At 46.7% G+C, this 19,018-nt stretch overlaps 1 protein-coding gene across 1 annotated transcript in view; it reads left to right on the forward strand.

The window, feature by feature from the left end:
• The window catches only part of rev3l (REV3 like, DNA directed polymerase zeta catalytic subunit), a 197,982-nt gene that overhangs the window by 151,473 nt on the left and 27,491 nt on the right, over positions 1–19,018 (forward strand). Inside the window, exons 21-24 of the mRNA XM_078399911.1 lie at positions 5,236–5,354; positions 7,772–7,913; positions 10,230–10,474; positions 15,077–15,185. Coding sequence (XP_078256037.1) covers positions 5,236–5,354; positions 7,772–7,913; positions 10,230–10,474; positions 15,077–15,185 — 615 coding nt within the window. The remainder of the gene's footprint in view (positions 1–5,235; positions 5,355–7,771; positions 7,914–10,229; positions 10,475–15,076; positions 15,186–19,018) is intronic.

The raw sequence follows: 19,018 nt of genomic DNA on the forward strand, positions 1-19,018 counted from the left end.
ACATTCCATTGGCTTTCTTCACTGCCTGCTGTACCTGCCTGCTTCCTTTCAGTGACTGATGCACTAGGACGCCCAGATCTCGTTGAACATCCCCTCTTCCTAACTTGACACCATTCAGATAATAATCTGCCTTTCTATTCTTACTTCCAAAGTGAATAACCTCACACTTATCTACATTAAACTGCATCTGCCATGTATCCGCCCACTCACACAACCTGTCCAAGTCACCCTGCAGCCTTATTGCATCTTCCTCACAATTCACACTACCCCCCCCAGCTTAGTATCGTCTGCAAATTTGCTAATGGTACTTTTAATCCCTTCATCCAAGTCATTAATGTATATCGTAAATAGCTGGGGTCCCAGCACCGAACCTTGCGGTACCCCATTGGTCACTGCCTGCCATTCCGAAAGGGACCCATTTATCCCCACTCTTTGCTTTCTGTCTGTCAACCAATTTTCTATCCATGTCAGTACCCTACCCCCAACACCATGTGCTCTAATTTTGCCCACTAATCTCCTATGTGGGACCTTGTCGAAGGCTTTCTGAAAGTCGAGGTACACCACATCCACTGACTCTCCCCTGTCAATTTTCCTAGTTACATCCTCAAAAAATTCCAGTAGATTTGTCAAGCATGATTTCCCCTTCGTAAATCCATGCTGACTCGGAATGATCCTGTTACTGCTATCCAAATGCTCAGCAATTTCGTCTTTTATAATTGACTCCAGCATCTTCCCCACCACTGATGTCAGACTAACTGGTCTATAATTACCCGTTTTCTCTTCTCCCTCCTTTCTTAAAAAGTGGGATAACATTTGCTATCCTCCAATCCACAGGAACTGATCCTGAATCTATAGAACATTGAAAAATGATCTCCAATGCTTCCACTATTTCTAGAGCCACCTCCTTAAGTACCTTGGGATGCAGACCATCAGGCCCTGGGGATTTATCAGCCTTCAGTCCCATCAGTCTACCCAAAACAATTTCCTGCCTAATGTGGATTTCCTTCAGTTCCTCCATCACCCTAGGTTCTCCGGCCCCTAGAACATTTGGGAGATTGTGTGTATCCTCCTCAGTAAACACAGATCCAAAGTAACGGTTTAACTCATCTGCCATTTCTTTGTTCCCCATAATAAATTCCCCTGCTTCTGTCTTCAAGGGACCCACATTTGCCTTGACTATTTTTTTCCTCTTCACGTACCTAAAAAAACTTTTGCTATCCTCCTTTATATTATTGGCTAGTTTACCCTCGTACCTCATCTTTTCTCCCCGTATTGCCTTTTTAGTTAACTTTTGTTGCTCTTTAAAAGAGTCCCAATCCCCTGTCTTCCCACTCTTCTTTGCTATGTTATACTTCCTCTCCTTAATTTTTATGCTGTCCTTGACTTCCCTCGTCAGCCACAGGTGTCTTTTACTCCCCTTAGAGTCTTTCCGCCTCTTTGGGATAAATTGATCCTGCAACCTCTGCATTATTCCCAGGAATACCTGCCATTGCTGTTCTACCGTCTTCCCTGCTAGGGCCTCCTTCCAGTCAATTTTGGCCAGCTCCTGCCTCATGCCTCTGTAATCCCCTTTGCTATACTGTAATACCGACACTTCCGATTTTCCCTTCTGCCTTTCCATTTGCAGAGTAAAACTGATCATGTTGTGATCACTGCCTCCTAATGGCTCTTTTACCTCTAGTCCCCTTATCAGATCAGGATCATTACACAACACTAAATCCAGAATTGCCTTCTCCCTGGTAGGCTCCAGTACAAGCTGTTCTAAGAATCCATCTCGAAGGCACTCTACAAACTCTCTTTCCTGGGGTCCATTTCCAACCTGATTTTCCCAGTCTACCTGCATGTTGAAATCTCCCATAACCACCGTAGCATTACATTTGTGACATGCTAATTTTATCTCCTGATTCAACTTGCACCCTATGTCGAGGCTACTGTTTGGGGGCCTATAGATAACTCCCATTAGGGTCTTTTTACCCTTACAATTCCTCATTTCTATCCATACTGATTCAACATCTCCTGATTCTATGTCACCCCTTGCAAGGGAATGAATATCATTCCTTACCAGCAGAGCAACCCCACCCCCTCTGCCCACCTGTCTGTCTTTTCTATACGTTGTGTACCCCTGAATATTCAGTTCCCAGCCCTGGTCCTCTTGTAGCCATGTCTCAGTGATCCCTACAACATCATACTTGCCCATGACTAACTGAGCGTCAAGCTCATCCACTTTATTTTTTATACTACGCGCATTTAAGTACAACACTTTAACTTCTGTATTTACCTCCCCTCTCACATCAGTCACAAATGGCCCTGCACTTAATCTCTTTTCCCCTCTAGAACTTCTGTTCCCATTCTTCCGAGAGTCTTCTGCAATATCTCCTGTATTCCCTTTAACCTCATCTTCATATTCCCAATTTGTTAACCCCTCCCCCCCACTACTTAGTTTAAAGCCACAGGTGTCGCACTAGCAAACCTGCCTGCCAGAATGTTTGTCCCCCTGCTGTTAAGATGTAACCCGTCCCTTTTGTACAAGTCACCCCTAGCCCAGAAGAGATCCCAGTGGTCCAGAAATCTAAATCCCTGCTCTCTGCACCAGCCCCTCAGCCATAAGTTCATACCCTCTATCTCTCTGTTCCTGGCCTCACCAGCACGAGGTACCGGTAGCAGTCCAGAGATAACCACCTTCGACGTCCTACTTCTCAGTCTTTTTCCTAACTCTCTAAACTCCCGCTGTAGCACCTCCTTCCTCTTCTGCCCGACGTCATTCGTGCCCACGTGCACAACGACTTCAGGTTGATCGCCTTCCCTCACTAGGATTTTCTGAAGCCGGTCCGTGATGTGCTGAACCCTGGCACCAGGGAGGCAACAGACCATCCTCAAGTCCCTCCTGCTGCCACAGAATCTTCTGTCCGTCCCTCGGACGATGGAGTCACCCACCACTACGGCTCTTCCTGACTTCGGTCTCCCCTGTCGAGTATCCTTGCCAACAGGTCCGCCACTCGGACTGGAAACGTCTTCTGCCCCGACAGTTCCCAAGAGGGTATACCTATTTGCAATAGGCACAGCCACTGGGGTCTCCTGTAGTCCACATCCACGTCCACTCCCCCCTGAAACAGTCTCCCACCTTCGCTCGACCTGGACCCTTGGCATGACAGCCTCAGAATAGGTCCTGTCGAGGAAACTCTCGCATTCCCGGATGGCCCTGAGGTCATCCAACTGCCTCTCCAACTCCACCACACGTCCATTCAGGAGCTGCACCTGGACACAGTTCTTGCAGGTGTAGCTCCCAGAAGCTCCAGCGACGTCCCTGTCTTCCCACATCCTGCAGGAAACACACTGCACCAACTTTTCCGCCATTACCTTGTGTCTATAAACAGTTCAGGCTTAAAACAATTGTGCCCTCCTCACCTAAGACTCGCACTTCTCGCACTTCCCTCACTGGGCACTTCCCTCACTGGGCTGCACCCTTTTGCAAGTCTTGCTTATATCACCAATTTAAATTGCCTGATTGTCCAATTTACCAGACTTCTCACTTAAATGATCAACCAATCCACGTATTCTCTTCTGACTGACTTATTGCACTGTAATTCCCACTCACTTTCAGCCAATGGTGGTCCTCTCTCCAACTTCCCGACCTTTACAGACTGATTAACAGTGCCCTATTGGCGCTCTTTTTAAACTGCCGTTTCTACCACTATTAACAGGTACTTATTTTCAGCCAATGGTCGTCATCTCTCCAACTTCCCGACCTTTACAGACTGATTCGTTACTCCCTTTATCGTGTATCTGTGCACTGGACGGTTTGATTTGTAATTATGTATAGTCTTTCTACTGACTGGATAGCACACAACGAAAACACTTTTCACTGTCACTGTACCTCAGTACACGTGACGATAATTAATTCAACTAAAGTGCAGGTGCTCCTCAACTTGCTTTCCCTCTCTCTCCATCGGAAACCGAAAATATCGTGCGTCGAAATGCATTGAATACACGTGATCACGTGGCGGGAAGCGAGCGGCGGCTTGCCACGGGTAGCTGCCGTTTGCCCCGTCGCAGAGTCGGACTATCGCAAGTCAAGCATCGTAAGCCGGGGAGCACCTGTACTGCATTCTTAAAGGTTCAATTGGATACCTTCAGCCACAATTTCTAAATTTAATTACCTAATTTGATAATGTGATATTCCAGCAACTCTCAAGACCTTGACGTCAGACTTGCAGATTTATAGGATTACTGTAGCTGCAAAACTTCAGTTTCACTTTTTTCCGCCAGGACCCAAGGGCCTGAGCAATAGGGAGAGGTCCATATCCTTCTCGGCCTTGCTATCTCTAGCAGCTCATATACATAGAAAATAGGTGCAGGAGGAGGCCATTAGGCCCTTTGAGCCAGCACCGACATTCATTGTGATCATGTCTGATCATCCACAATCAGTAACCCGTGCCTGCCTTCTCCCCATATCCCTTGATTCCGCTAGCCCCTAGAGCTCATTCCATACACCCACCATCCTCATAAGTGGAAAAAGTTGCCCCTCAGGTTCTTATTACATTTCTTCCCTCTCATCTTGAACCTTTCCTCCGGTTCTTGATTTCCCCTACTCTGAAGGAACGAAGGGGGGGCCTGGCAGGGGCGGGGAAGGGGGCAGCCGAGAACAAGTGCATTCACCCAATCAATTCCTCTCATGATTTTGTACACCTCTGAAATCACCCTTCAGCCTCCTGCGCTCCAAAATTACTGAAGTAATATTAGCACTTTCTGGATAGGACAGGTTTGGAGGGATATGGACCGAACGCAGGCAGGTGGGACGAGTGTAGCGGGGATATGTTGGGCGGTGTGGGCAAGTTGGGCCGAAGGGCCTGTTTCCACGCTGTATCACTCTATGACTATATTGTCCTAGCCTGCCCAACCTCCCCCTGTAGCTCAGGCCCTCGAGTCCTCGCAACTGAGTTAGATAGAGCTCTAGGGGCTAGCAGAATCAAGGAGTACGGGGAGAAGGCAGGCACGGGGTTACTGATTGTGAATGATCAGCCATGATCACAATGAATGGCGGTGCTGGCTCAAAGGGCCAAATGGCCTCCTCCTGCACCTATTTTCTATGTTATCTATGTAAACACCATTGTAAAATAATATTACTTCAATAATTTTCTGGACCAGCCTGGTAACTTATGATTCGTGTTTGAGAATGTCATGATTCCTGGATAGTTATTTGTTGATTTTTTACTTGTGTTCAATCTTCATTTTCAGGTTACTCTCAACAATTATACTTTTGAAAATGTGGCCTTTCACGTTCTTCGCCAGCGTTTCCCACTTTTTTCTTTCCGCGTCCTGTCTGACTGGTTCGATAACAAGACCGACCTATACAGGTAATCTTCTAATAGTTCATGCATGACGAACTCGGTATTCAACGAACACCGCGGCACGGTGGCGCAGCGGTAGAGTTACTGCCTTCCAGCACCAGAGACCTGGGTTCCATCCTGACTACGGGTGCTGTCTGTACAGAGTTTGTACCTTCTCCCCGTGACCTGCGTGGGTTTTCGCCGAGACTTCAGTTTCGTCCCACACTCTAAAGACCTACTGGTTTATAGGTTGTGTAGGAAAGAACTGCAGATGCTGGTTTAAATCGAAGGTAGACACAAAATGCTGGAGTAACTCAGCGGGACAGTCTTTTTTTATGGAGGAGGGGAGGTAAAGGGACAGGTGTTGCATCTCCTGCAGCTGCAGGGGGAAGTACCTGGGGAGGGGGTGGTTTGGGTGGGAAGGGACGAGTTGGCCAGGGAGTTGCAGAGGGAACCTTTTTTTTATGGAGTCGAGGGGGGAGGTAAAGGGACAGGTGTTGCATCTCCTGTGGTTGTTTTTTTTTAAATTGAGTCAAGGGTTTTTTGGGGGGGTTTTATGGAGTCAGGCACCCCGACGGTCTTTTCAGGTGAGGCAGAGGTTCACATGCACCTCCTCCAACCTCATCTACTGTATCCGCTGTTCCAGGTGTCAACTTCTGTGCATCGGCGAGACCAAACGCAGGCTCGGTGATCGTTTCACTGAACACCTCCGCTCAGTCTGCCTTAACCTACCTGATCTCCCGGTGGCTCAGCACTTCAACTCCCCCTCCCACTCCCAATCTGACCTTTCTGTCTTGGGCCTCCTCCATTGTCAGAGTGAGGCCCACCGCAAATTGGAGGAACAGTATCTCATATTTCGCTTGGGCAGCTTACACCCCAGCAGTATGAACATTGACTTCTCCAACTTCAAATAGCCATTGCTTTCCCTCTCCCTCTCCATCCCCTCCCCTGTCCCAGTTCTCCCACCGGTCTTACTCTCTCCAACTATATTCTATCTCTGTCCCGCCCACTCCCCTGACGGTCTGAAGAAGGGTCTCGACCCGAAACGTCACCCATTCCTTCTCTCCCGAGATGCTGCCTGACCCGCTGAGTTACTCCAGCATTTTGTGTCTACCATACATATTGATCCTGAATTGCTCGGGTCATGTGGCACCAACCCTACTAGTTGTGAAGTGCAGTACACTTGACGGTTGTTTTGCACTATTTGATTTGGAAACAGTTACTCCAGCATTTTGTGTCTACCCAGGTTTGTAGGTTAATTGGCTTGGTGTAAATGTAAAATTGTCACTAGTGTATGTATGGTAGTGAGTGTTAATGTGTGGGGATTGCTGGTCGGCATGGACTCGGTGGGCTGAAGGGCCTGTTTCTGCGCTGTATCTCTAAACTAAGATAAACACGACAGAGCAGGAACAGATTCTTGGACCCATCACATCCATGCCAACCAAGATGCCAATCTAAGCTAATCTCATCTGCCTACAAGTGGATGCACCTTTCCGAGTCTCTTTCCCAGAGTAGGTGAATCGAGGACCAGAGGACGTAGGTTTAAGGTGAGGTAGGAAAGATTTAATAGGAATCTGAGGGATAACTTTCTCCACACAAAGGGTGGTGGGTGTATGGAACAAGCTGCCAGAGAAGTTGGTTGAGTCAAGGACTATCCCAATGTTTAAGAAACAGTTAGACAGGTACATGGATAAGACAGGTTTGGAGGGATATGGGCCAAAAGAGGGCAGGTGGGACTCTTGTAGCTGAGAAATGTTGGCCGGTGTGGGCAAGTTGGGCCTAATGGCCTGTTTCCACGCTGTGTCACTCTATGACTAAGTGGTCCATATCCGTCAACTCCCTGTGCATATGTTTCTGTGTAAATGCCTCTTAAATGTTGCTGTTGTATCTGATTCTGTCACTTCCCTTGGCAGCATGTTCCCTCCACCTACCACTATGTTTAAAAAAACTAGTCACATATTTATCCTTTCAATCTTTCCTCTCTCACCTTAAAGCTGTGCCGCCTGGTATTTGACATTTCAAAGAAAGACACTAAATGTTTAGTTTAGTTTATGGTCACGTGTACCGAGATCCAAAGAAGTACAGGTTTTGTAGGTTAATTGGCTTCAGTAAAGGTTGTAAATTGTCCCCAGTGTGTGTTGGATAGTCTTGATGATCGATGGTCAGCACGGACTCGATGGGCTGCAGGGCCTGTTTCCACGCTGTATCTCTAAACTAAACTAAAAAGTACAGGTGCTCCTCAACTTACAATGAGGCTACGTTCCGAGAAACCCATCGTAAATCGAAAATATTGTAAGTCAAAATGCATTGAATACACGTGGCCGGAAGCGAGCGGCGGCTCACTACAGGTCACTGCCGTTTGCACCATTGCAAAGTCGAAATATCGCAAGTCGAAGCTTCGTAACTCGGGGAGCACCTGTAATTCAATTTCTGCTCTGTCGCAGGTGGAAGATGATTGATCACTACATGTGCCGTGTGCGTGGGAATCTGAAGTTGCTGGAGCAACTGGATATGATTGGAAGGACGAGTGAACTGGCACGGCTCTTTGGCATCCTCTTCTACCATGTGCTGACCAGAGGATCACAGGTTAATGGTCACCTTTCACATTCTGCCACAGACGGCTGTGGAGGACGTCAATTGATATTTTTAAGGCAGAGATAGATAGATTCTTGATTAGTACAGGTGTCAGGGGTTATGGGGAGAAGGCAGGAGAATGGGGTTAGGAGGGAGAGATAGATCAGCCATGATTGAATGGCGGAGTAGACTTGATGGGCTGAATGGCCCATTTCTGTACCTATCACTTATTCTTTGCCTGCAGCAAAAATTCTTAGATTTCTGGGAAAGAAAATTGCAGATGTTGGTTTAAATCGAAGGTAGACACAAAATGCTGGAGTAACTCAGCGGGTCAGGCAGCATCTCTGGAGAGAAGGAATGGGTGACATTTCGGGTCAAGACCGTTCTTCAGACATGTTTTGGGTCGAGATACTCTTAGATTTATTTAGAAATTCATTCTTAATCCACAAAGGGTCTGAAAACTTTGAGAAAAGATAGAGTCACCGAGTCTTACAGCATGGAAACAGGCCCTTCGGCCCAACTTGCTCACACCGGCCAACATGCCCCATCTACCTTAGTCCCACCTGCCTGCATTTGGCCCATATCCCTCTAAACCAGTCCTTGCACTAGAAGATGTTCAAGTAACTTTTAGTTTAAATGTGTAGTTTATTGTCACGTGTACTGAGGTACAGTGAAAAGCTTTAGTGTGCTATCCAGTCAGCGGAAAGACAATACATGATTATAATCGAGCCATTCACAGTGTACAGATACCTGATAAAGGGAATAGCGTTTAGTGCAAGATAGTCCAAGATAGTATTGGAATCGAGGGATATGGGGAGAAGGCAGGCACAGGTTACTGATTGAGAATGATCAGCCATGATCACAATGAATGGCGGTGCTGGCTCGAAGGGCCGAATGGCGGCCTCCTGCACCTAGTGTCTATGTTTCTATGTAAACCTCCTCTGGACCCTCTCCAGAGCCAAGCACATCCTTCCTCAGATACGGGGCCCAAAACTGCCCACAGTGTGGCGCCACCTAGGGGTCAAGCCGCTTAACTGATCGAACCTTTGTCACCAGAGCTGCAACGATCACATGACGGAGATGACAGTTGGAGATGACAGTTGACAGTTGGAGATGACAGTTGACAGTTGGAGATTTGAAGCTCTGCTCGAGCCCTCGAGTGAACAGTCGTGTGGTGCTCTTCTCCACAGCAACTCGCATCAACTGTTCTCCTAACTAAGCGTGTGTGCGAGTGTTCAACCACTGTTTTCGTTAATAAAACCCATTTGATTCACAACAGTACTCTAAAAGCGGCCTGACCAGAGCCTTTTAGAGCCTCAGCATTACATCCCAGGGCCTAATCCTGACTATGGGTGCATTCAGAATAGAGAGTGGTAGAAGTAAATGTCTACAAAGAAAAGACTTTAGAGATATAGCGTGGAAACAGATTGTTCGGCCCACCCATCATTATTACCTTTACCCTGTGTCTGTACACTGGATGGCTCGATTGTAACCATGAAGTCTTCCCACTGACTGGATAGCACACAATAAAAGCTTTTCACTGCACCTAATGACAATAAAACTAAATTAAACTTGGGCGTCATGGTGGCGCAGCGATTGCTGCCTTACTGCAAATGCAGTGCTGGAGACCCAGGTTCCATTCCCACTAAGGGGGCTGTCTGTACGGAGTTTGTACGTTCTCCCCGTGACCTGCGTGGGTTTTCTCTGAGATCTCCGATTTCCTCCCACACTCCCAAGACGTGCAGGTTTGTTGGTTATATGGCTTGGTAAATGTAAAAACATTGTCACTAGTGGGTGTAGGATGGTGTTAATGTGCGGGGATCGCTGGTCGGCGCGGACCAGGTGGGCCGAAAGGGCCTGTTTCCACGCTGTATCCCTAAACTAAACTACACTAAACTTAACGAGTCTGCGCAGACTACCAATCCCCCCCCGTACACCAGCACTATCCTACACACACTAGGGACAATTTACAATTTTACAGAAGCCAATTAACCTGCAAATCTGTACGTCTTTGGCGTATGGGAGGAAACCAGAGCACCCGGAGAAAACCCACACGGTCATGGGGAGAACAAACTCTGTACAGGCAGCACCCATAGTCAGGAGAACCCGGGTCTCTGGCGCTGTAAGGCATCAACTCTACCACTGTGCTGCTCTGCATGTCTTTGGAGTGCGGGAGGAAACCTGCGAGGTCACAGGGAAAAAGTGCAAACTCCATGCGGACAGCACCCGTAGTCTGGATCAGACCCGGACTTCTGGCTCTCGGTAAGGCAGCAACTCACCCGCTGCGCCAATGTGTGGCAGTTGACTAACATGTTCCTGTTTTCACAGTATCGTGTGGAGTCGATGATGTTGCGTTTTGCCAAACCATTGAACTACATCGCTGTCACTCCCAGCGTTAAACAGCGATCCCGCATGAGAGCTCCCCACTGCATCCCTCTGGTGATGGAACCCGAGTCCCGTTTCTACAGCAACTCAGTCCTGGTCTTGGATTTCCAGTCCCTCTACCCCTCTATCATCATAGCGTACAACTATTGTTACTCCACCTGCCTGGGCAACATTGACTACCTTGGCAAGTAAGACATTTTGCTGCTAATTATAAATGAATGAATGAATAAGTTTACTGGCCAAGTATGTACACATACAAGGAATATGCCTTGGTGCTCCGCTCGCAAGTAACAACACGAACATACAGTAGGCAATTACGAATAAAGCATAAAACATTAAGAATACAACATTACGGTTTAAACATGTGAGTGAAATAAACCAGAGCAAAAAGAGGCTACAGAGTTTTGCTTGTTGACAGTAGACAATAGACAATAGGTGCAGGAGGAGGCCATTCGGCCCTTCGAGCCAGCACCGCCATTCAGTGTGATCATGGCTGATCATTCTCAATCAGTACCCCGTTCCTGCCCTCTCCCCATACCCCCTGACTCCACTATCCTTAAGAGCTCTTTCTAGCTCTCTCTTGAATGCATTCAGAGAATTGGCCTCCACTGCCTTCTGAGGCAGAGAATTCCACAGATTCACAACTCTCTGACTGAAAAAGTTTTTCCTCATCTCAGTTCTAAATGGCCTACCCCTTATTCTTAAACTGTGGCCCCTTGTTCTGGACTCCCCCAACATTGGGAACATGTTTCCTGCCTCTAACGTGTCCAACCCCTTAATAATCTTATACGTTTCGATAAGATCCCCTCTCATCCTTCTAAATTCCAGTGTATACAAGCCTAGTCGCTCCAGTCTTTGAACATATGACAGTCCCGCCATTCCGGGAATTAACCTAGTAAACCTACGCTGCACACCCTCAATAGCAAGAATATCCTTCCTCAAACTTGGAGACCAAAACTGCACACAGTACTCCAGGTGCGGTCTCACTAGGGCCCTTGTTGAGTAGAGCTACTACTCGCGGAAAAACTCTGTTTTTATGTCTGGCTGTGGCTGGTTTGACAGTCCGGAGTTGCCTTCCAGAGGGAAGTGCCTCAAAGAGTTTGTGGCCAGGGTGAGAGGGGTCAGAGATGATCTTGCCCGCTCGCTTCCTGGCCCTTGCAGTGTACAGTTCGTCAATGGGGGGAAGGTTGCAGCCAACAACCTTCTTAGCTGTGCCGTTTGTTGTGACCAATTGTATTGGGGTTGAAGAAACTTCAGGTGCAGAAGAATCCTGAGCAAAGAACAAGTCGACAACCTTTATGTGGCGCCTATTGCATACCTTGGTATGCAAGCAAAGAATTTCACTGTGACTTTATTTCACTGCCTGAATAAAATATTATTCATGCATTCATTCATTCGTGCTGGAGGAACTCAGCGATTGGCACGGTGGTGCAGCGGTAGACTTGCTGCCTTACAGCGCCAGAAACCCCGGTTCAACCCTGACCTTGGAGGCATCTGTATCGAGTTTGCACTTTCTCCCTATGACCGTGTGGGCTTTCTCCAGGTGCTCCAGATTCCTCCCACATCCCAGAGACGTACAGGTTTGTAGGTTAATTGGCTTCTGTAAATTGGCCCAAGTGTGTAGGATAGAACTAATGTACGGATGAACATGGTCAGCATGAACTCGGTGAGCCGAAGGGCCTGTTCCATCTTGTATCTCTAAACTAAACTAAACTGATCCACTGAGTTCCCCCAGCACTTTTGTCTTCTGTAATGGAATTGCATTGAGCTTGGTTCAAATAAAGGAGGCAGATTATTATCTCAATGGTGTCAGATTAGGTAAAGAGGAGGTGCAACGAGACCTGGGTGTCCTTGTACACCAGTCAATGAAAGTAAGCGTGCAGGTACAGCAGGCAGTAAAGAAAGCTAATGGCATGTTGGCTTTCATAACGAGAGGATTTCAGTATAGGAGTAAAGAGGTCCTTCTGCAGTTGTATAGGGCCCTGGGGAGACCACATCTGGAGTATTGTGTGCAGTTTTGGTCTCCTAATTTGAGGAAAGATGTCCTTACTATTCAGACAGTGCAGTTTAGGTTAATCCCCGGGATGGTGGGAATGTCAAATGAAGAAATATTGGAAAGACTGGAAAATTATAAAGGAATTGGACAAGCTAGTTGCAGGAAAAATGTTCCCAATGTTGGGGGAGTCCAGAACCAGGGGCCACAGTCTAAGAATAAGGTGGAGGCCATTTAAAACAGATGGGAAGAAACTTTTTCACCCAGAGAGTTGTGAATTTGTGGAATTCTCTGCCACAGAAGGGAAAGGAGGTCAAATCACTGGATGAATCTAAAAGAGAGTTAGATAGAGCTCTAGGGGCTAGTGGAATCAAGGGATATGGGGAGAAGGCAGGCACGGGTTACTGATTGTGGATGATCAGCCATGATCACAATGAATGGCGGTGCTGGCTCAAAGGGACAAATGGCCTCCTCCTGCACCTATTTTCTATGTTAACCTTTAAATCAGACCAAAATGTATCTTGCTCCACATTGAATTCTCCTACAGCTATCTGCAGACTTGCCTTGTGTTAAATAACGTATTAACTTGGCAGACTGCAGTACAAGAGCACATTTTGTATTCTAGTCAGGGTTATACTCTTTGATACAACCATTACAACGAAGTAACAAAGAAAAAATCACCTTGTGTGAGCTTTGATGTGCGTCTCAAGGACATCACTAGATTGGAAAGGTGCAGAAGATATTCACCAGGATGTTACCTGGGCTTGTGTAGGAAGGAACTGTGTAGATGCTGGTTTACACCGAAGATAGACGCAAAATGCTGGAGTAACTCAGCGGGACAGGCAGCATCTCTGGAGAGAAGGAATGTGTGACGTTTCTGGTCAAGTCTGAAGAAGGGTCTCGATCCGAAATGTCACCCATTCCTTCTATCCAGAAATGCTGCCAGTCCCGCTGAGTTACTCAGGCATTTTGTGTCTATCTCTGGCGTTACCTGGGCTTGCGGGTTTAAGATGTTGGATAGGCTGGGACGTTTGTCTTTGGGGCGTAGGAGGCTGAGGAGTGAGCTTACTGAGGTGTACAAGATCATGAGGGGCATGGATAAAGTGAACGCTCAGTCTTTTTCCCAGGGTAGAGGAAAAGAAGGAGCAAGAGAGAAAACAGGGAATTACAGACCAGTTAGCCTGACCATCGGTGGTGAAGAAGATGCTGGAGTCAATTATTAAAGACGTAATAACGGTGCATTTGGATAGCAGTAAAAGGATAAGTCCAAGTCAGCATGGATTTATGAAAGGGAAATCATGCTTGACTAATTTTCTGGAAATTTTTGAGGATGTGACAAGTAAAATGGATGAAGGAGAGCCAGTGGATGTAGTGTATCTGGACTTTCAGAAAGCCTTGGATAAGGTCCCATATGGGAGATTGGTGAGCAAAATTAGAGCACATGGTATTGGGGGTAGGGTGTTGACATGGACAGAGAATTGGTTGGCAGACAGGAAGCAAAGAGTAGGAGTAAACGTGTCCTTTTCAGAACGACAGGCAGTGGCGAGTGGAGTGCCGCAAGGCTCGGTGCTGGGGCCGCAACTGTTTACCATATATATTAATGATTTGGATGAAGGAGTTAGAAGTAACACTAGCAAGTTTGCAGATGACACAAAGCTGGGTGGCAGTGTGAACTGCGAAGAGGATGTTAGGAGGTTGCAGGGTGACCTGGACAGGTTGAGTGAGGGGCAGATGCATGGCAGATGCAGTATAATGTAGATAAATGTGAGGTTATCCACTTTGGCGGCAAAAACAAGGAGGCAGATTATTATCTCAACGGTGTCAGGTTAAGTAAGGGGGAAGTGCAGCGAGACCTGGGTATCCTTGTACACCAGTCACTGAAAGTTGGCATGCAGGTACAGCAGGCAGTGAAGAAAGCTAATGGCATGTTGGCTTTCATAACGAGAGGATTTCAGTATAGGAGTATAAGAAAATAACTGCAGATGCTGGTACAAATCGAAGGTATTTATTCACAAAATGCTGGAGTAACTCAGCAGGTCAGGCAGCATCTCGGGAGTAAAGAGGTTCTTCTGCAGTTGTATAGGGCCCTAGTAAGACCACATCTGGAGTATTGTGTACAGTTTTGGTCTCCTAATTTGGGGAAGGACATCCTTGTAATTGAGGCAGTGCAGCGTAGGTTCACGAGATTGATCCCTGGGATGGCCGTACTGTCATACGAGGAAAGATTGAAAAGACTAGGCTTGTATTCACTGGAGTTTAGAAGGATGAGAGGGGATCTTATAGAAACATATAAAATTATAAAAGGACTGGACAAGCTAAATGCAGGAAAAATGTTCCCAATGTTGGGGGAGTCCAGAACCAGGGGCCACTGTCTTAGAATAAAGGGGAAGCAATTTAAAACTGAGGTGAGAAGGAACTTTTTCACCCAGAGAGTTGTGAATTTGTGGAATTCTCTGCCACAGAGGGCAGTGGAGGCCAAATCTCTGTGGCAGAGAATTCCACAAATTCACAACTCTGGGTGAAAAAGATTTTTCTCACCTCAGTTTAAATGGCTTCCCCTTTATTCTTAGACTGTGGCCCCTGGTTCTGGACTCCCCCAACATTGGGAACATTTCTCCTGCATCTAGCTTGTCCAGTCCTTTCATAATTTTATATGATGAGGGAAAGATAGATCAGCCATGATTGAAAGTAGACTTGATGGGCCGAATCCTACTCCTAGGGCCGAATCATTGTGCTCCTGGAACTGATGAACTTAAACATGGTGGATTATAAAATAATGTTTTTTTGTATCTATCAGAGAAGAAGAGTTTAAATTTGGCTGCACTTCCCAGAGAGTTCCTTCAGACTTGCTTCACCAACTGTGGACTGATATCACCCTCTCCCCAAATGGAGTGGCCTTTGTTAAGGTAGGAATTGCACTTCTCTTATGGGTGTTATTAAAACTCATCACCGTCGGCGGTCACTGGAAGCGAGTATGACTGTCCTCTCCATAGGGTCGGACGCCTGTGCGTGACTTTGTTTAACGTGGGGAGACTGGTGCACAGACAGCCACCACACGGTCCTTGACAGATCTGGGTCAGGATCCAGTGGCGTGGAGTCCAAGACGACTGGGGACCCTTTTCTGCTGCAGCCTTCATCCATCCGCCTTCCCAGCCGTTGTGACGCTCCAGTAAAGTCAGCCGCCATCCTCCCTCCGCCTGTTCCACCGTTGAGGTCTTGGTTGGATTGCTCTTTGTCCGGGACCTCCCCCTCAACCTTACCGCCATGGGTGACCCTACCAGGAGTGTAGCTCCAGACGGCATCGCTCTCAGGATCTCAGGACCACACAAGCTTCTCCACCACCACAAGGTGGCAATCCACGGAGAAGTATTAAAACTAAAACCAGTAGAAGGGTATTTTTAATTATTCGCTGGTATCTGAATACTACTTACTACCTTATTGGGAAGTCTGTTTTTTTGGAAAGGTGTTGTAAAATAATTTGTCTCCTACCTTATGTTTACATCTCTGGACATTTTTCCAACCATCTGCCTCACAAAGTCACTGTTCACCTATTACCTCATAGAGTCATACAGCATGCAAACAGACCCTTCAGCCCAACTTGCCCACGCTGACCAACATGCCCCATCTACACTAGTCATACCTACCTGCATTTGGCCCATAGCCCTCTAAGCCTGTCCTATCCATGTACATGTCCAAATATCTCTTAAACGTTGTCAGAGTCCCTGCCTCAACTACCTCCTCTGGCAGCTTGTTTCATACACCCACCACCCTCTGTATGAAAAAGTTGCCCTCTCAGGTTCCTAATGCTTGCCACGCTTTGTCCTGACTCCTCTCTTCCAGTTTTCTCCCCCCCCCCGCCCCCGGAAGAAATTAATTTAGAGGGAAATTAATGGAAAATGAAAAGCGGAGACTTTGCTGGTTTGCTTCAAGAGACTTGATTGCATGATATCATGGAGAGATGGTGACAGTAAACTGCTCACCAGTTCTCTGACTTCACAGCAGAATTAGCTGAATTATACTGTGCAGTAAACAGTACTTTGTTTTTTTGTTAGATACTACTCTTTGAAAATATTCTATCAACTACATGGGTACCAATTATTTCATTAGTCATCATAACATACTTTTTGTTTATGTTAATCTTATTCAACAACAAATGGTTATTACAACACAATACAAGGGCATCTTGACATTATTCTATCTCGCCTTTCAGGCGGCCAACGCCACCGTCCCCTCTCCGAGCCAGTCAGAAGCCCCCCCATTTACAGTAACATTTCTATGGTGGTCTAATGTAACTTCTCAGGAAGGGAAAACAAGCGTCCTTATCTCCTCCACTATTCCATGTTTACATTTACCATCCACCCTTCAACACATTCCCAGACAGACGTCTAATCTTACTTTGCCAATTCCCACCAACCTCTTCTGCACCTGGTCAACGTGAGATGCCAGTTGTCACATCCAAGCACCCTTTCGTTACCTTGTCCAATTCCAATCAAAATTAAATAAGGAAGGATATTAATTTTTCTTCCATGCCCCTGCCCCACAAAAAATTGAAAGTTATCCAATATAAATGTAGATACTCAACAGCATGGGACCCAACAACCTGAACATGGCCATGTTCTCCAGATGCTGTCTGACCCGCTGAGTTACTCCAGCACTTTGTGTCTTTTTTTGTAAACCAGCATCTGCAGTTCCTTGTCTCCAGCCAGGTTTTTTGGCTTGAACTACATCAAAGGGGGATCTCATTTGAGTGGAAGGTTTATGTCCCACATTTACCAAAGTGACTAAACAACAAATACCTTTTGGAGACGCAATAAAATGTAGATGCTGGAATCTTGAGCAAGACACAAAGTGCTGGAGGAACTCAATGGGTCAGGCAGCATCGGTGGAGGGAATGGTCATGAGCTGAAATATTGCCTGTCCGGTCCCTCCAGGGGTGGTGTCTGACCTGCTGAGTTCTGTCAGCAGCACAACATTAGCCACCTTCCAGTGTTCCAGACCTTGCCATGGCTAACGATGCAGGTATCTCAGCCAAAACTCCTGACTTCCCAGTGTCCTTGGATAAATATGATCAGGCCCTGGAGAATTATCTCATTTCATTCATTTTAAGACATCAACCACTTCCTCAACTATAACTAATGCAGACTATCCCCAAGATGTCCCCATTAATGTTTCTGAACTCCCTGGTCTTCAGGTCTATCACAACAGAAAAAAACAGAAGGGTGCCACAATGGCGTGGCAGTAGTGGCGCTGCCTCACAGCGCCAGAGACCCGGGTTTGATCCAGACTATGGGGTTTGTACGTTCTCCCTGTGACCGCGTGGGTTTTCTCCGGGTGCTCTGATTTCCTCCCGCACTCCAAATACGTGCGGGTTTGTAGGAAAACTGCAGATGCTGGTTTAAATCGAAGGTAGACACAAAATGCTGGAGTAACTCAGCGGGTCAGGCAGCATCTCTAGAGAAAAGGAATGGGAGACGTTTTGGATCAAGACTCTTCTTTAGACTGATGATGTTTTGGGTCAAGACTGGTTTCAACCCGAAGAAGGGTCTCGACCCGAAATGTCACCCATTCCTTCTCTCCAGAGATGCTGCCTGACCCGCTGAGTTACTCCAGCATTTTGTGTCTACCTTTGGGTTTGTAGGTTAATTGGCTTCTGTAAATTGTCCTCACTGTGTTGGATAGAACCAGTGTATGGGTGATCATTGGTTTGCATGGGCTAGGTGGACCGAAGGGCCTGTTTCCACATGTATCTCTAAAATCTCCTGTTCCCTTTATCCTCCGGCTGTACACTGTGGACGGCTCAATTGTAATCATGTCTCTCCGCTGACTGGTTCGCGTGCAACAAAAGCTTTTCACTGTATCTCGGTACACGTGACAATAAACTCAACCAAAGCTGAAACAAAATATAGCCGTTGACAGCTTCACCCATCTCTTGCAGCTCCAAATATTGATGTCCACCTTGTTTCTTGAGGTGACTATTTCACTTCAATTGCTCTTTTTATTTTTCCCCTCAATATTCTTATTTAAAAACTCTGGATTCTCCCCAATCTTCTAGCTCTCCCAATTTCCCTTAGTAACTTCCTGCATCTGTTATACTCCAGGGATTTACCTAATCCCAGCAGTTTGTACCTGACCCATGCCACCTTTTCTTTTCTGACCTGAGCCTTCATATTTCTTGTCATCCAGGGTTCCTTGGTCCTTTCAGCCTTGCCCTTCACTTTAACAGCAAAATGGAGACCTGGAACTCTCGTTATGTTGTTTATAAAAGCCTCCCATTTGTCAGATGTTCATTTGTCCCCAAACAATTTATGGGCGCAGCGGTAGAGTTGCTGCATTACAGCGAATGCAGCGACAGAGACCTGGGTTCCATCCTGACTACGGGTGCTGTCTGTACGGAGTTTGTACGTTCTCTGCGTGACCACTTGGGTTTTCTCCGAGATCTTCGGTTTCCTCCCACACTCCAAAGACGTAGGTTAATTGGCTTGCTATAAGTGTAAATTGTCCCGAGTGTGTGTAAGATAGTGTTAATGTGCGGGGATCACAGGTCAGCAAGGACCCGGTGGGCCGAAGGGCCTATTTCCACGCTGTATCTCTAAACTAAACTAAGCTAAACTTACTCCAACCAACATTTGCAAGCTCCTGTCTAATATCTTCAAAATTGGCCTAGCCTCAATTTAGAACTTTAACTAGTGGACCAAGTGTTTAGTTAGTTTGGAGACACAGCGCAGCATCATGCCCTTTG

The sequence above is a fragment of the Rhinoraja longicauda genome, chromosome 5 (assembly GCF_053455715.1).
Source record: "Rhinoraja longicauda isolate Sanriku21f chromosome 5, sRhiLon1.1, whole genome shotgun sequence".
In the NCBI taxonomy this organism is placed as follows: Eukaryota; Metazoa; Chordata; class Chondrichthyes; order Rajiformes; family Arhynchobatidae; genus Rhinoraja; species Rhinoraja longicauda.